At 55.8% G+C, this 18038-nt stretch overlaps 1 protein-coding gene across 2 annotated transcripts in view; it reads right to left on the bottom strand.

The window, feature by feature from the left end:
- The window catches only part of COL5A1 (collagen type V alpha 1 chain), a 211582-nt gene that overhangs the window by 149449 nt on the left and 44095 nt on the right, over positions 1-18038 (bottom strand). For both annotated transcript variants that reach the window (XM_050759704.1, XM_050759706.1), the window contains exons 2-4: positions 11677-11844; positions 2468-2681; positions 977-1139 (exon numbers count right to left, since the gene is read on the bottom strand). In XM_050759704.1, coding sequence (XP_050615661.1) covers positions 977-1139; positions 2468-2681; positions 11677-11844 — 545 coding nt within the window. The remainder of the gene's footprint in view (positions 1-976; positions 1140-2467; positions 2682-11676; positions 11845-18038) is intronic.

Raw genomic sequence — 18038 nt, 5'->3', positions numbered from 1 at the left:
AGGAGGAAATCCCAGAGCCGGGATGGCCCTTGGAGACCATTTAAGCCAGTGGCTTTCAAACAGGTTTTAGCCACAGAGCCCTGGGTGCAAACTAAATCTTCTGCAAAACCCAACTTACATAAACCAAAAAAGAAGCCCAGTGAAGGAGTCCTGGCTGCTGCCTAACCCAAGCTGCAGGGACAACGGTCACTGCAGTGCCCTTGGGAAGTGCGGAGTCCAGGACCCTGTGCAGGCTGTCGCCCCAGCACCTCAGGAGGCAGGGCCCAGGCTCCCGGTGACTCCAAGGCCCCCACCCGGGGCAGCTGGGGATCACTGGTCACTTGCAGGGGCTCTCAACCTGTTTCTTGGCAGTGGAACAGAGCATTCTCATGCAGAACCCCAAACTATGAAAGGCTCCATGGGCTGAAGTGAGGGTCCCAGAGCCCACCCAGCTCAGGCCCCCACTCCCAAGCCTCTGAGGCATTCCCCAGGAAAGCAAGGTCCCTGGCTGGACACAGCTAGACTCTGGAGTGAGGCCAGCCTGAGTTGGGTCGGCACAGGTCTTACTGGTGCATCCACACAGTGGCCCAGCTCTGCCCTCCAAGCTCACCCAGAGGACGGCTCCCCCTGTCCCAGGATGGCCCTGGATACAGAGGGCAGGAGTCTCCATGTTTCCAGGAGCCTCAGCACGAGACTGGACAAAGCCCCTGTCCTTTCCAAGCCAGCACTCAGGACACACATACTGGGCCCTTGGGACAAGGGCGGCCACTGTCATCCCCACACAGCCTACAGGCGACAGCAGCTCTGGCCCCTCCATTTCCGAAAGCTACAGACATCCCTTAGGACAGCAGCAGAGGCTCCTGACCAACAGAGACAGTGACCACAGTGGACCAGCGGCTAGTCCCTGCCCGAGGAGCCCTCTCCAGCAGCAGTCACAGTGGCTCCATACGAGGAGTGCCCTGGGTGGGCACGGGCGGTGGTCTGCCCTCCTGCTCACCTCAAACACCTCCTCATCCAGGATCCGGGTGCCAAACACGATGATGCCGTTGACGTCTATCATGGGGTGGTCACTGCGGTCGAGGAATTTGGTGGTCTTCTTTTTACAGTCGAGGACCAAGGTGACATTTTTCTTGTGGACGCTGAGAGCAATTCTGTGCCACCTGCAGAGAAACAGACGGTGAGGACAGGGCTTGGATCACAGACGCCAGCTCAAGCGATTTTGCGGCAAATTCCTCGAGACACAGGGAGAAGGCCCGCTTCCTGCATGAACGTGGTGGGGTGGAGCGGATCAAGGCCCGGCCTCTGGAATCGGACAAGTTAGGGCAACCCCACGTGCCATGAGATCTACTCATTCCCCAGAATCCTCGTCCCTCAGACAAAGACAGCTGTCTGAACCCTGGAAGCCCATCCAGGACCCCAAGTGAAAGGGCAAAGGGGGAGCGTGCAGCACTCGGCACGGGCTCGGGAGCGGGGAGCGGGGTCCCTGCGGCACGGTCACAGCCGTCGGGAGAAGGGCAGGACGGCGGCCGTTGCATTTTGCTGTGTGCATGAGAGCACTCGTCATGTGCCCTCTGAACCCCAATGGCAAACTGCAGGCAGCCAGAGAAGACTGGGTGTGAACGCGAAATGGTGGAATGAGGGCCGGGCGCGGTGGCTCAAGCTTGTAATCCCAGCACTTTGGGAGGCCGAGACGGGCAAATCACGAGGTCAGGAGATTGAGACCATCCTGGCTAACACGGTGAAACCCCGTCTCTACTAAAAAATACAAAAAACTAGCCGGGCGAGGTGGTGGGTGCCTGTAGTCCCAGCTACTCGGGAGGCTGAGGCTGAGGCGAGGCGGAGCTTGCAGTGAGCTGAGATCCGGCCACTGCACCTCAGCCTGGGCGACACAGTGAGACTCCGTCTCAAAAAAAAAAAAAAAAAAAGGGAAATGGTGGAATGAGTGGATCTGTCTGAAAGTCTTAGCGAAGAATTCAGATATCATGTACTGAAGGCCTTCCGAGGCATGACCTCACACGTGCTGACCACAAAAGAGGCGACTGACAACCCCTGGTGCTGAGGTCCGCACCCAACAGAGCGCCCTGGCATGACCCGCCTTTCCTCATGCTCACTCCCACTCCTAACACATCTGTGTCCTTGAAGGATACCTTAAATCCTTTCTGGAAAAGGTTGGGTATAACCTCACAATTTCCTGTGTCCCTTCTGACACAAACAGGCTAGAATTTCATGTGCTTTAGTGCACTTTACAAAGGGGCAATGGAGGGCCAGGAAGGAGAAGCGACTCCACAAAGCCACAGACGATGAATCAAGACCATAACCCAGGTTTTAGGACTCCAAGCCCAGCGCCTTCTCCTCTGCTGTGGCGTCTGTGGGAGTCTCGGTACCGGCTGCTGCACGTCCCCTAGTGTGCCCTACATCTGGTCAGTGGTATGAGCTGGCCTGATTCCCACTCCGGCAGGAGAACAGTTGCCCAGAAGTGCCCACTTACTTGCCATCTGACAGGTTGATGCCCCGGAAGAGGGGGTAGTCTTCTGGGCCAGGCTTCCCCGTGTGGTCCTCGTAGAGGAAGACGGGAGAGCGGCCCAACTCCAGCCCAATCTGCTGGATACCCTGCTCGTTGTAGATGGAGACCAGGAAGGCCTGGCTGCCTTTCTTGGCTTTCACAGTTGTTAGGATGGAGAAGTCCTCGGGAAATGCAGACGCTGGAACAGAGCACAGAGATGAGAAGGCAGTCGGGGAGCCCCCCCAACCACGCCCAGCCATGGCTCTCTGCAAACAAGCCAGCCCGGGGCCCTGGGAAGCTGTGCTGCCCATGGTAGGGCACTGTCATCTGATGCACATCTGCCCCTTGATCAAACTGCTCCTGCAGCCCTTCCCTGCTCCCACTTGGCCAAGCCTGCCCCCTTCAAGACTCAGTGCAAATGCAAACTCCTCCATGAAACATGGCCAGTCCTTCCAGCTGGGAGCCCTCAACACCCTGTCCTCAGCTCCTACGCCTCAACCCATCTGTGTGTCGACCCTCAGGAGAACCTCTTGGGCTGTGAGCTGCCTCTGGGCGGAGGCTGCTTCTCAGGCATCTTTGTACACTCCATGGGGTCTCACCACTCAGCATGCAAGGAAGGGAGGGAGGGAGATGGAGGGAGGAAGCAGAGAGAGGAAGGGAGAAGGGAAGCACCAGCCTCAGACTGCCACTAGAATTGTACTTTGTGATCTTTCCTGGTTGATATGCAAAACAGAGAAAACGTGGAAATTAATCAAAAGAATTGAATCCAAATTTAAAATTAGAAAAAAAAAAAAATCCTTAGTATATTAACAGGAGAAATTACGTCTTACAACACCCGCCAGAAGCAATCTGAGGTCATTAAAAGGCAGACCCAGGCTGGCCCGGCCACGAGCACCTAAGCCCACCCCACATGTCTGCCCCTCATCCGTGGGCATGACCGGAAACCCTGGTCCCTCCTGTCCATCGATCCTGGTGGCGAAGGTGGCGATGCTCACCCTGGACCACCTGCAGTTCTGCCAAAAGCCCGGGGATGAGGGAGGGCCTGTGGCTAATTGATGCCGCTGGACCAGCCAAAAGTGCTGGGCCTAAGGCTGTGGGCTCCTCAGAACCAGCCAGAAGGAGCATCCCAGCAGGGTGTCACAGGGACGTGCCAAGGAAGGGGCCCATGACCTCCTGCTGGAACGGCCCCACAAGCAGCACCGCTACGGAGGGCTGGGATCTGGTGAGGGGACTTGAGCCATCGGGAATCCATTATCAGACCCACTCCTTCTTTAGAAGTGCGGACAAAGGTTAACCAGGTGGCCCAGAGGCCCCTGACCCCATGGGGCGGCAGAGTCTGGATCTGCGGCAGCGGCGCCTGCACGGCGGCTATCCGTGAGCACCCTCTGCTGGCGAAATCTTGGCAAGGCAGGCAGCAGCCTCACCGCCTCTGCCCCTGGCCACTCCAGCACAGCTGCAGGGGCCACACTGTGGGGAAGGGGAGGCTGAAGGCCCCCTCGTCCCACAGCATCCTGAGGCTTCCCAGCGGGAGGAGAATGCACCGCCAGTCGCAGCCTCTGCATCCTCTGTAAGGTGCTGCAGGGAGATCTCCCGAGGGTCCGAGGAGACCCTCCAAAGCCCCCACAGGCCAACCCAGAGCCTGTGTAAGCGCTGGAAGTTGCCACAGCAGCAGGCTCATCCTGCAGGTCACGAATCTCTCACTAAGGCGCTGACAGGGAACGGCAGGGAACAGCTGTGGCCAGGCACCCTGTGTTGGCCAGCTCCAAGTCATGACTCAGCTGTTCCCACAGGAGACTGGGCCCCGGGTGGGCCTGGCGAAGGCCCCTGCCCCCAAAGCTGGGGACAGCCCCAGGTGGGGGTGATGATAGTCAGTGTGGTCATCTGGGAAAGGCAGGTTTCACGGAAGAACTGGCTTAGGACTCCCACGTCTAGACACAAGCCATCAGCTTTGTTTTTTGTTTTTTATGGGGCTTTTTTGAAATAGAGTCTCATTCTGTCGCCCAGGTTGGAGTGCAGTGGTGAGACCTTAGCTCGCTGCAACGTCTACCTCCAAGGTTCAGGCAGTTCTCCTGCCTCAGCCTCCCAAGCAGCTGGGACTATAGGTCCATGCCACCACACCTGGTTAATTTTTGTATTTTTTGTAAAGATGAGGTTTCACCATGTTGGTCAGGCTGGTATCGAACTCCTGACCTCAGGTGATCCGCCCACCTCGGCCTCCCAAATCGCTGGGATTATGGCTTTGCATCATCCCTCCACATGTGGGCATGTGGGCGCGGGACCCTGGAGATGGTGGCCTTAGCTGGTTCCACCTATGTCGAGGGAGTGGGACCTGCCATGCCCACCCACAATGGGGGCCCCAGATGGCAAGGCTGCCAGCAGGACCACAGTGGCATGGGGCACTGAGGGCCAGGTGGGATCTCACCTGAAGCACCCAGGGCAGATGGCAAAATCACCATCTGAGTCCACTCCCTCACTCTCATGACAAAGGGTCACATCCCTACCCCATCGCCACCTTGTGTGCCAGAGTCATTCTTCCGTCTTAAAAGATCAAAGAATGAGTTGAGCACGCTCATCTCTCCGGCACGAGGCACCGCAAGGCCCATGAACCCCCCATCTCCTGCAGCTCATTAAAATGCCGTTTCTCAAGTTTTGAAATCTCTATGGTAACAAATTTTCTCAGCTCAGATAAAACCCGAAAGGATAAATTATGTTGAACATTAATCTCTCTCCTGGCAAAATAACAATGGATTCATTGTCACTGCGAGATGGCCCATTCGAGTCATGACATGAGCTGGGATGCTGACACTTTATAATCTACGCTGTCCGGGCACTCTGGGAGGAGGGAGTCAGCTGTTGAACACTTCATGTTTCATTTCTCCAAGAAAAGCCACAGTTGAGGGGCGTGGGCTCCGGACTTCCGTCTCGTTCTGTCGCCCAGGCTGGAGTGCAGTGGCGCAATCTCAGCTCACTGCAAGCTCCGCCTCCTGGGTCCAAGTGATTCTTCTGCCTCAGCCTCCCGAGTAGCTGGGACTACAGGTGCCCACCACCACGCCAGGCTAATTGTTTGTGTATTTTTTAGTAGAGATGGGGTTTCACCATGTTAGTCAGGATGGTCTCTATTTCCTGACCTCGTGATCCACCTGCCTCAGCCTCCCAAAGTGCTGGGATTACAGGCGTGAGCCACTGCGCCTGGCCAGAGCTTTTCATTTTTACTTCTGCTGAAGTCCAAAGGCACTAGAGCATTTTAGGTATGCAGTAGGAGTACAATAAATCCATTTGTGTTGAAACGGTGTCACACTGAGCCTACAGTTACTAAGCACACTGACTGCTCACTACAGTGGATCGTGTGATCAATAAACGGTGACCGGTCCCCTAATAAACAGTGATTGGTGCCAGGCTCTGGGGTGACACAGTCGATGGACATATATGGCCCCTGACCTCAGAAAGTGATACTCCCATGATACAAACAGAAATCATCAAACCAGTTAGTTAAATAATTGCAGGCTGGGTGAGGTGGCTCACACCTGTAATCCCTGCACTTTGGGAGGCCGAGGCCGGAGGATCACTTGAGGTCAGGAGTTCCACACCAGCCTGGCCAACATGGTGAATCCCCGTCTCTGCCAAAAATATAAAAACATTAGCCAGATGTGGTGGCATGCACCTGTAATCCCAACTACTGGGAGGCAGAGGTTGCAGTGAGCCAAGATCACACCACTGCACTCCAGCCTGGGTGACAGAGTGAGACTTTGTCTCAATAATAATTGCAAATAATGCAGGAGGCAGTGGGGCAGGGGGGCAGAAAGAGGCCAGAGGATAGGAAATGAATGTGGGGTGTGGCTAACTTTGGAAAGGGGGCCAGGAACCTGGGGGGCGGGTGAGGTTTCAGCTGGACCCTGGCAGCCCAGGAGGGGCCGGGCTGAGGGGAGCATGGCAGGCCCAGGGTAGAGGCCCAGGATCCAGCGGTACCAAGGCAGCCCTGCAGAAGGAACTTCCCAAGCCATCCTCGGTCCTGACCAGAAGGGCTCTCAGTCCCAGACTGGGGTGGGACAGGTGAGGGGCCCTAGAGAGGAAGCTGTCATCTGGCAGCCCCTACAGGGAGAACTTAGTTCTGGAACCTGCCGGCCTGGGCCCAAACTTACTGCATTTGTCATGGCCAGAAGTGAGGTTCATATTCCCTGGGCTGGACCAACCCATGGGGTCGAAGATGGAGTAAGAAAGAGACAGTCTGCAGTCTCAAGGGGAGGCCTGTGCACGTACCCAGGTGGGAACCCCACATCTTACTTCATGGGAGCCCCTCGTCTCAGCCATGAGGGAACCTCCATCCTGCTCTATGGGGGTGCAGGGGAGTGGGGAGTGTCTGCTCAGTGAGTAGAGGGTCTGCAAAGCCCCCAGGCTGAGGACAGTACCCTCCTACTGCTGCCTCCATCTTCCCCTCACATCAGCCTGCCCCTGCAGCCGGCACCCTGTCCTCAGCCATCCCTGCGACCCTCGTCCAGCACTCAGCGCAGTCCTGCAGAGGGTCCTGGGGCCCAGCGCGACTGGCTGCTCCCTTGCTTTCCGGCAGGAGGGTACTGGCGGGGGCAGCGAGGAGCAGCAGGACATTCTGCCTGAGGGAGGCTGATTCTGGAGCCCAGGCCCTGGGGTGCATGAGAGCCACAGGTGAGGACAGGGTGTCAGCCAAGGGGCAGGGGAGTGTGGACAGAGCCATGGCCTCCACCCAACCCTGCCTGGGGCCCTGAGTAGGAGGCAAGTCTCAGAGGCCTGGGCAGAGGAGGGGTATGGAGGAAAAGGCACCTACAAAGGACAGAATGGAGAGGACCCCACCCACAGCACCAGAGCCGAGGAGGAAGCTGCGTGCTGATCCGGGAAGTGGGCCCAGGTGGGGCTGGTCCCTGAGTCAGGTGACCATGGGGGACACTGCCTCGCCTGGTCATCCTCAGAGGGGACAGCTCAGATCTGGATCATTACAAACAAGTGGTGCTGGGTCAACAAGGCAGGGAGCGCCCAATCCCGGGCTCCCAGTGGGGATGTGGATCCCAGAGCTCAGGCCACCCGGTAAAGAAGCCAGGCCCGCTGCCTTCAGGGTCTCAGGCCACCTTACCGTGAGGCAACGTCTGCACTGCAGACATGGGGGGCCGAGGCCTGGGACCCCACAGGGAAGGAAGGAAGTCCCAACCCTCCCCGCTTCGCTGGCAGCCCCCGCGCCACAGTCCTGGGCTTCAGTCCCTGCAGCCTCATCTCCCTGGTGCCAGGATACCCCAGCACCCACGATCAGTCAGAAACTGTGGCTCGGGGTGGAGCTCCCTGGTCTGACAGATCCCAGAACCCAGACTGCTGGGTCTGAGCAAGACTAGAAAACCCTCTTCGAATAAGGGGGGAATTCTAGCCTCTGTCCTGCCCCCAAGTGCAGAAAATGCTAACAGGCTTCTTCGCCTGCACAGAAGGGAGGGCGGTGCCCCTGAGGAGGGCGGCCTAGGGAACCTCGCTCTCCCAGGCCAGAGGAGGCCGGGCTCCGTCTGTTCTGTTCATGGCTATGTCTCCCTGGCACCCAGATCACTCTGCCAGTTCGTGCCCAGTGCGGGATACAGGACCAGCTGGTGCCAAAGTGGGTGGAGGGCAGAGGTTGACACCTGTGCAGCCTGGGTGGGGAGCGGCACTATACCCAGGTGGAGGCTCCCAGTCACCTGCTCAGCTCAGCCTCCAAACCCCCACCCCCGTGATCCAGGGGCCACTTGGCTGCTGGGTTGCTGAGAGGTGTGTGGGCTCTTCAGGGAATGTGGGGAGCCAGCTCAGGGATTTTGTCAGGGGGTTGGATGCCAGGGAAACAGCTGCCTGGATGTGGGCTCCCCCTCTCACCAAGAGATACTTGCAGATACTGTTTTTGCTCCACTCAGTTCCCCACAGCCCAGGCCTTGCCGTGGCCACCTGGGCTGCACCATCTCTTCTTCGTCTGCAGCTGCCAGGCAGGTCAGGTCTCTAGAATCCCGCAGATGCTGCTGCTCCCTGAGACAGGGCACAGTGCAGCTCCGGCTCCCCTAGCACTTAGGCTGACCCACACGAGTGGCTGACGTGAGGCCATGTCGGTCCCAAGCAAACAGCCCTTTCCTATGTGTGACCCCTACACGCTGAGTGAGCACTTCTCAAACAGGAAACCTGAAGTGAGCTTCTGAGTCCCTCCACTGAGGGGCCCACAGGCCAACGGGGGTGGAGGGAGTCAGAGCAACAGAGGACAGGTAGCGAGTTTGCTCTGAGAGCCGGGCGGAAGGGGGAGGTGGGCTACAGCGTCAGATCAAAGGAAATGCCGTCCTATGACACTGGTCTCCAACAGTGTCCCTTGAATGGCTTTCCCAACCCAACACTTGGGGACCTGCAGAAGGGACTCCATAGACATCCCTGCTTAAATACTTCCCAAGCAACCTCCAGCTTCATCTGCCATGAATGGGGCAACTGGCTTATATGGACCCACTCTACTCTCTAAGCTAATTCACAGAAGGCCCTGGAAGAGGAAGGGCAGCACTCTGGAAAACTTGGAAAAAACATGGATTTAATAAAACATCCCACATACTATTCAGAAATTTACCCTAGATTATGTGTTGTTTGTTTTGTTTGTTTTGTTTGAGACAGTCTCACTCACTCCGTTGCCCAGGCTGGAGTGCAATGGCGCGATCTCGGTCCACTGCTTCACTGTGTCGCGATAACCTCACTCACCTAGCATCTGGTAAAAAGCCCGAAACAGACATGGAAACCAATAGATCTGTAGATAAGAGCCCTGCTCAGGGACAGGGGTCCCTGCTGAGAGGGAAGCACAGAGAGCCTGCTATGCAGAAACTGCTGGAAGACCAAGCCATTTCTTTCTTTTCTCTTTTTTTTTTTTTTTTTTTTGGACATAGTCTCACTCTCACTCGGGCTGGAGTGCATTGGAGCCATCTCGGCTCACTGCAACCTCCGCCTCCTAGGTTCAAGCGATTCTTCTGCCTCAGCCTCCCGAGTAGCTGGGATTACAGGCGTGCACCACCACGCCTGGCTAATTTTTGTATTTTTAGTAGAGATGGGGTTTTGCTATGTTGGCCAGGCTGGTCTCAAACTCCTGACCTTAAGTGATCCACCTGCCTCAGCCTCCCAAAGTGCTGGGATTACAGGGTGAGCCACCACGCCTGGCTGATTGTAGATTATTTATCCAATAATTAGCCTGTATTCCTGAGATACTATAATATTTCTGGCCACAGGATAATCCAGCAGAGAAGGACAAAGTCCAGTGAGTGTGTGGTGCCAGTGTCCCAGAATTGGGTGACACAGATAAGATTAAACACAGTGGCTGAGCCGGGCATGGTGGCTCACCCTGTAATCCCAGCACTTTGGGAGGCTGAGGCAGGTGGATCATTTGAGGTCAGGAGTTCGAGACCAGATTGACCTACATAGTGAAACCCCATCTCTATTAAAATACAAAAATTAGCTGGGCATGGTGGCGGGCGCCTGTAATCCCAGCTACTTGTGAGGCTGAGGCAGGAGAATGGCTTGAACCTAGGAGGCAGAGGTTGCAGTGAGCCGAGATCGCGCTGCTACACTCCAGCCTGGGCGACACAGCGAGACTCCCTCTCAAAAAAAAAAAAAAAAAAAAAAACACTGGCTGAAGATCCTTGGAAAGCAGGAGCGCTTACTTCCCCAGTGTGCCCCTCAGCCTATCACACACCCAGAGTCCACGGGGTCCTTGGCAATCAGCTCCCTAAGCCCTTCCCTGGACCAGCCCTCCCAGGCTCTCTAGGTTACGAATTCTAAACCTGGGGTCATGGGGCAGAAAAGGGTGCAAATTCTGGGCCAAGATGCAGGTGAGCATTCCGTGACTAATTCCAAAAGAGATGTTCTCCCAAAAGCTTAGGAACGCTCCTCCAGCGGCCAGGAGAAACGAAACCGCTGCGGTCCTTCGCGAGGACAGGCTGTCCGTGCCAATGAGTTCCACACGCTTAAGGCTGGGGATCCACAGCCCAGGGCCACTCGGGCACCCAAATGTGGGCTGTTTAAGAGAATGTGGTCAGCCAGGGGTCCCAGGCCACCTCACCTCACCTCCACCGAGCTGCAAGGCAGGGACTCGGTGCCTCGGAGGTATTTCTTGAAATACCTCGTTCTCAAAGATATTCTTGAAAAGAACCGCCCAGCTTCTCTCAGAGACAAGCTCTTCAAAGTCACATGGATGTAAAGGAGGGCTGGGCAAGGGCTGGGGATGAGCGCACAGAGAGTAAGTCTGTGGAAGCAGAAACGGCCCCTCAAAAGAGGGTGTTCTTCAGGGGCCCCGCAGACAGGATCATCAGAAACCCCATGGCGCGTTCACAGATCGCCCTGATGGTGGGTTCAATGCCGGACTCACCTCCAGGTCCACCAAAAAGACGCTGCGCTGTCTTCTAATAATTACAGAGCTTCTCATAGAGTGAATTCACCTACCCTACATGCCCCATCCCTGTCTTATCTGAATCAGAAAGAGGAGCTCATTTTAGTCCAGGCCATGAGCACCCGGCTCGGGCAAGGCGATGAGGTTCTCCGTCAACAGCTCATTAATCACGTCCAGATAAACCCAGAGGGTTTAATTAACTGTGACAGGTGCCACCCCACGACTGGGTGACAGGGACAACTTGAATGCTGCATCTTGGAGCTAATGCTGCTTAGAGCTGATGCTGCTTCTCGCTCCGGGTATGTAATTAAAAGCAGAGACCCAGCGTTTGGCAGTTGATTCTCATTAAAAGCCTCGCGTGCTCTTGCTAAGAGTCACGACGTTTGATTCATCGTCTCTTAATGTCACTGCCCCAGTTAAGCTTTGTCTGGAAGTGCTTCCTTTCCCACGACCCCGAGGTTTCTCTCGACTCATCCCTCAGGACCCACCCAACTGCTTCTGCGCTTGGAGTCCTGGCGGCCCAGCTACCACCGGAGACACGGCTGATAGAAGGTCAAGGGCACTGGGCCACACCCACCCACCCACATCCAGCAGAGAAGGACAGGGACAAAGCCCAGTTCAGTCCAGAAGGACAAAGTCCCACCGTTGCAACCGCGTTTTCACGACAGTGAAACGAAACCGGGCTCGTGAAAGGGGCTTCCTGGACAACTGAGCCTGTATCCGCCACCACACAGGCTTGAGCGCTGCTCCCGGCTGGAGGCCAGAGGGCCAACGGGACCCGCCACCCCAAACAGAAGGGTGCGGCACTTACCAGGGTACAACTGCTTGGTGGGTGCGCTGAGCTGCGCGTCTTTGGTGACTCTGTAAGCGACATCCGGGCCTTTGGAAGATCGCCGCGTGGCGCAAAAGCCTGTTGTCTTTGTTATTCCATCGGGCAAGTTGTGAAAATCTAGAACCTTCAGGAGATCTGCTGGCTGAGCTGAAATGACAGAGGAGGACCGGGGTTAGCCTCGGAGAGGAAAGGAGCGCCTGGGAGCACCCGGAAGCTGGGATGACGGGAAGCACCCCCACCCCCCACCACTGTGAATCCCAGGCCCTCGGAAGAGCCCCAGGACTGGCTCAGAGCAGCCTGCTGGGAGAGGCAGGGCGCCACGCTGTGGAGGAGGGTCCCATCCCGGTCCCCACCAGCAGTCACACACCAGGGGCAGACCCAGGCTTGCCCAGCTCTGATGACGCCCGCTTTCCTCATTGTGCTCTCGTGGCTCCTGAGGCTGGCAGGGGCCATACACCCAGCCTCCCAGACACTTCTTCTCATTGGCCACGTAAGGACAGCAGCCCGGGCCGATGCTGGAAGGCCGCAGAAGGCCCACTGCGGAGCTAGCCGCCTTATGGGGTGCTGTGCAATGACACAGAAGCACTGAAGGGTCACAACGTATGCCCTGCAGCCCTGAGAACCTTCATCCCGCCTGAGACTCCTCCGGAGGGCATGGGGATGTCACCGGCCTAGTTTATCCCCCCTCATTATCCACATAGACTGTCTGTCGCCTTCCCATGACCATTTACAGCGGGTGTGCAGTTTCCATTGCCCCGGAAGACCCCTGCCCACATCACCAGACCATGCAGAGCCAAGAACAAGGGAGGGGCAGCCCCCGCATCCCTTCCAGAAGGTTCCTGACCCTCAATCCGGGGGCTCTCAGGGAAGGGCAGGGGATAAGCTGACCTCTGGCCAGCTGAAGCCATGATCGTTACCAGGGAGCTCAATGGTCACCCTCCAACACAGAAGACGGCCCCATCTGCCAGAGCCTCCGTCCCCCACACCACGAGGACCCCAGACCTGCATCCACCGCAAGGCACGAATCCAGGTACCCACCCTGAACAAGGTCAGCTTCATGGGGGAAAGCACCGCTCCTGTACCTACAAACAAGAGGCTCCTTGGGAGTCTGGGCAGAGAAAATAAACTCAAAGTTGGCGTTGCAGCGACAGAACAGTGTGTGCTGGGGCGGCCTGGGGGTTGGAGGAACCCAGCAGCCACCAACCGCCTGCCCAGTAGGTGTGAATGGGGTTGGGCGGGCCCCCTCTGCTGGCCAATCAGAGCATGACACCGCCCTGTCCCAGAAGCTCAGCTCAGGGATGGACATGAGACCAGCCAGGATAAGGAAGCTCCGTCCTAGGGCTTTTTTCCTTTGGGAACAAGGAATCCTCCCGCTCTGCCGGCTCCAAACACAGAACAGGAACCTGGAACTGCTGGCAACTGTCTTCTGAGCGGGCAGAGAATGCCTGCCTGAGGACGCAGAGACAGACTCTGGCCACACTGTTTGGGTAGCTGGAGCAAGCTGTGCCTGAACAAGGATCATCTACAGAAACCGGTGTATCCATCTTTATGCTAATGCCAACTGGAGTTAGAGCCCAACATCTGCTACTAAACAGTGCCCATCTCTGGGCGCAGCGGTGTGGGCCTCCTTAGCTATCAGTTCCCTGCTCCCTGGCCCTCCTCCCCAGGGAAGAATGATGACAAGCCGGGGACGGGCTCAAGAGGAAAGTCCCACTTTTTTCACAAGGGTGGAGGGTTTGGAGGTGAGACAGGATGGCCAACATAGGTTTCCTCTCTGCTGGTTTTCGAGGACTCCTGCAGCCAGGGGCACCTGGAGCCTCAGCACTGCCATGGGAGGAGGTGGCCACCAGAGACGACAGTGCAGCATCACTGCTTGTCCCAGCAGGCCCTCAGCAAGAGGGGCACCCAGACGGAAGATCTGTCTCCTCAGCACTCCCTGTCCCTCCAGGGGACTCAGTGTGGGCACCGTGCTTGGTGCACAGGCCACAAGGAGGTACAGACAGGGCCCTGTGCCGCCCCTACCCCCGCCATGACCAGCTGACGGTGCAGGGAAGACAGCAGCCTGGGGGTGGGGCTCTGAAGGAGACCAGGGTGGAGGGATATGGAAGCTGCACTTCTCAATCATGAAGCACCTCCTCATCCACAGTTCTCTGGAAGGTTCCACAGTACCCCAGGTCCTAGGGTTTTGAAGTCCCTGCCTCCGACGGTGTCATTTCTACAGCCTGGCTTCGCTGCAGTCCTCTGCCAATCAAATCAAGAAGCCAGAAACATGGGGAAACTGAGGATTTCCCACCGCAGTGTGGGAACGGTTACAAAGGGGAGGGGCAGCCCAGGGACCCAGAACACCCTACGTCCAGGCTGGCCTCTCATGGCCTCTCTGATTTCCTGAGTGGCTTTCGGCTGCCAAGCAGGGCACAGTCCACCCAGCTCTGTCACTCCCTCAGGCATGTATGGCACCTCCCACCTGGTCCCCGCAAAGAAGGCTTTGGCGGGCTTTTGCCTTTGACTTGAGAAGCAACGCTGAGTGCAGGTGCCTGGTGAGGCTGCACCGCACAGCCCTCGGCCTGGATGCAGCCCGTGGGAAGAGAGGACGCGCCAGCTGCCGGCCCACCTGCTGAGGATGACACAGCGCCGAGCCCTGGGTCATCCCTAAGACTCAGTTCCAGCATTGGCAACAGCCAGGGCAGGGGAGCAAGGATCCCAGCCGGGGCTTCCTGGACTCACACCGTAATAAGCCCGTGATGCTCTTCCCAGGCTCAGGCTCGCAAGCCTGTTTTCTCCATTGCTGAAGGCGAGAGCTGTTTCCCAGCAGGCTCGGTGGACATGTTCACAGATCTCTGTTGCAACAAGTTTAAGAGGCCACCAGACCTTTCCCAGGCCCAGTGCCACCCCTCCTGCCGGCCAGGGGCTTCCTTTGCCAGAGCAGAGGAAAACATTCAGTATTTTTTTAAAAAGAAAAGGCTGGGGAGAGCCTGGGAAGAGCCTGGCAACACAGCCTTTCAGGAGCTTTTCTTCCAGTCTCCAACAGGATGAAAACTCCAGTTGGACACAGCACGAGCTTTGGGGACAGGGGGATGTGGGTTTGAAGCCAGTGTCACCCCCCACCAGAGGGTGGATCCCAGTGAGTCAAGGCCAGTGAGAGAAGCTGCAGAATCAATGGTGGCCACCACACACTGGTCCGTGCACTGCCAGGCTCAGCAAACAAGAACCTCTCTCTTTTACCCTTTTCTCCTAGACGGCCAGGCAGGGGCCCATCACCAGCAGTTCCCATAGGACCCAACGAGCAGCCCAGGTGCTCAGTGAAGATGGAGATGGCATCACCCGTGTGGTCTCCACACCCAGCCTGGTGCCCACTCCTTAATGAGGGGCCATGTGGATGTGCCCAGAGGTTCCTGAGACCGACCATTTGATGCACAAAAGGCCAGCTCCCAAAGCTTCATGAAACAAAAACTTTGTTGCTTCCATGGAACCCTCACCATGACCGGATCACCTATGCGGTCAGTCCATCACATGGTGGATGGATGGATGGATGGATGGATGGAGGGATGGAGTCCCAGAGAAGAGCAGGCATCCTGCTGTGCCTTGGCCACCCAAGGTCCACCCCCACCTCCTCTGGGCACCATCCTGCTCTGCAGTCTGGGGAGCTAAAAACTACATTTCCCAGGTGCCTTTGCATAAGGATGCAGGGTGCAAATTAGAGTCTACCAATCAGAGAGACTCATAGAGTTAGACAGTGAGAGGGAGGTAGCAGCCTCCCCAGCCCTGGCACAGCCAGCAGGGTCATATCACCAGACACAGCATATGGAGGTGGTCCTGGTGTCCAGACCCCCATGCACGCCACAGCCTGGGACCAGCTTCAGGGCACCGGGCGGCACTGGCAGCAGCAACTTCCTGCAGGCTGAGTGGCAGCCTTGCTATGGTGGTGCAACCCCAAATGGGATAGTGGGGTGGGGCCTCCTGACCCCACCACACCAGTCTCCCGAAGACTGTATCCACCTGACTCCCTGCATTCAATCCTTTCCCCAAAGTGGCTTGCTCCCATCAGCTGTGTGCACTGACACCAGGAGCCTCCCTGGAGCCACCTATGGGACATGGGCCCAGCACAAGGCCACTGGCATCAGAGTCTTTAAATCACAGGCATTTACCCCCAGCACCTAGGGGTCAGGCTTCCTGCACAGCCTCACTCGACCAAGGAATACCTCTTGCCCTTCCCTGAGTTGACCAGAGTTAGAGAAGTAGGCCTCTGCATCCCCTGCACTCTTACAAGTAGACGTATTTGTCATTGGCATCCCAGAGGCCCATTTTCATAAGGATGTAACCAGGTATCATGTCCCCAGATGTATAAAGGAATGGACACCAGCAAGGTCAGTTTTAAGGAAGAAGGGAGGTGACTGCAAAGAATTGGATGGCCAGGCGCAGTGGCTCAGGACTGGAATCCCAGCACTTTGGGAGGCCGAGGGAGACACATGGCTTGAGCTCAGGAGTTGGAGACCAACCTGGGCAACATTGTAAAACCCCATCTCTACATAAATACAAAAATTAGCTGGACTTGGTGGCATGCACCTGTGGTCCTAGCTACTTGAGGGGCTGAGGTGTGAGGCTCATTTGACCCTGGGTGGTGGAGGCTGCAGTAAGCCAAGATCGCATCACTGCACTCCAGCTTGGGTGACAGAGCATAATCTAGTCTCGAAAAAAAGGAAGAGGAAGAAGAAGAAAAAGAAGGAGAAGGAGAAGGAGGAAGGAAGAAGGAGAATAATTTGGAAATGCGTGTTTGAGTTCTATGTGGGTGCCATGCACCACGAAAGGCAGCACAAAGACTCTGATAAGAAATACAAGCAAGACTGCAGCACTGGCACATAGGAGGAGCTCAACATAGACATGTAGGATGGATGGATGAATGGATGGATGGTAGATGAATGAATGGTGGATGGATGGATGGATCAATGGATGGATGATGAATGGATGGATGGGTGGGTGGATGGATGGATGGCTAATGGATGGATGGATGAATGGATGAATGGATGGATGGTGGATGGATGGATGGATGGATGGATGGATGGATGATGGATGATGGATGGATGATGGTGGATGGATGGTGGATACATAGATGGATGAATGGATGGATGGTACATGGATGGATGATGGATGGATGAATAGATGGATGGATGAATGGATGTATGATGGATGGACAGATGATGGATGGATGAATGGATGGATGGGTGAATGGATGGATGATGGATGGACAGATGATGGATGGATGAATGGATGGATGATGAATGGATGGATGGATGGATGAATGGATGGATGGAGGATGGATGAATGGATGGATGGTGGGTGGATGGATGGATGATGGATGATGGATGGATGATGGTGGATGGATGGTGGATGGAAGGATGGATGAATGGATGCATGGTGGATGGATGATGGATGGATGAAAGGATGGATGGATGGATAAATGGATGTATGATGGATGGATGGATGAATGGATGTATGATGGATGGACAGATGATGGATGGATGATGAATGGATGGATAGATGGATGAATGGATGGATGAATGGATGGATGGTGGATGGATGGGTGGGTGGATGGGTGGATGGATAGATGATAGATGGATGGATGGTGGATGAATGGATGGATGGGTGGGTGGATGGGTGGATGGAAGGATGATGGATGATGGATGGATGAATGGTGGATGGATGGATAAATGCATGGATGGTAGATGGATGGATGATGGATGAATGGATGTATGATGGATGGACAGATGATGAATGGATGGATGATGGATGGATGGATGGACAGATGGATGGATGAATGGATGGATAGAGGATGGATGGATGGATGGAGGATGGATGAATGGATGGATGAATGGATGGATGGAGGATGGATAGATGAATGGGAAGATGGATGGTGGATGGATGGATGGTGGATGGATGGATGGAGGATGGTGGGTGGATGGGTGGATGGATGGATGATGGATGGATGGATGGTGGATGGATGGATGAATGCATGGATGGTAGATGGATGGATGATGGATGTATGAATGGATGGATGGATGAATGCATGGATGGTAGATGGATGGATGATGGATGTATGAATGGATGGATGATGGATGGATGGATGATGGATGGATGGATGATGGATGGATGAATGGAATGATGGATGGATGGATGGGTGGAATGATGCATGGATGGATGGATGAATGGAAGGATGATGGATGGATGAATGGGAGGATGATGGATGAATGGATGCACAATGGATGGATGGGTGAATGGATGGATGATGGATGGATGGATGATGGATGGATGAATGGATGGATGATGGATGGATCGATGGATGAATG

The sequence above is a fragment of the Macaca thibetana genome, chromosome 15 (assembly GCF_024542745.1).
Source record: "Macaca thibetana thibetana isolate TM-01 chromosome 15, ASM2454274v1, whole genome shotgun sequence".
Lineage (NCBI taxonomy): Eukaryota > Metazoa > Chordata > Mammalia > Primates > Cercopithecidae > Macaca > Macaca thibetana.
The sequence above is the reverse complement of the archived record's forward strand: the minus strand, read 5'-3'. Positions and strand labels throughout refer to the sequence as shown.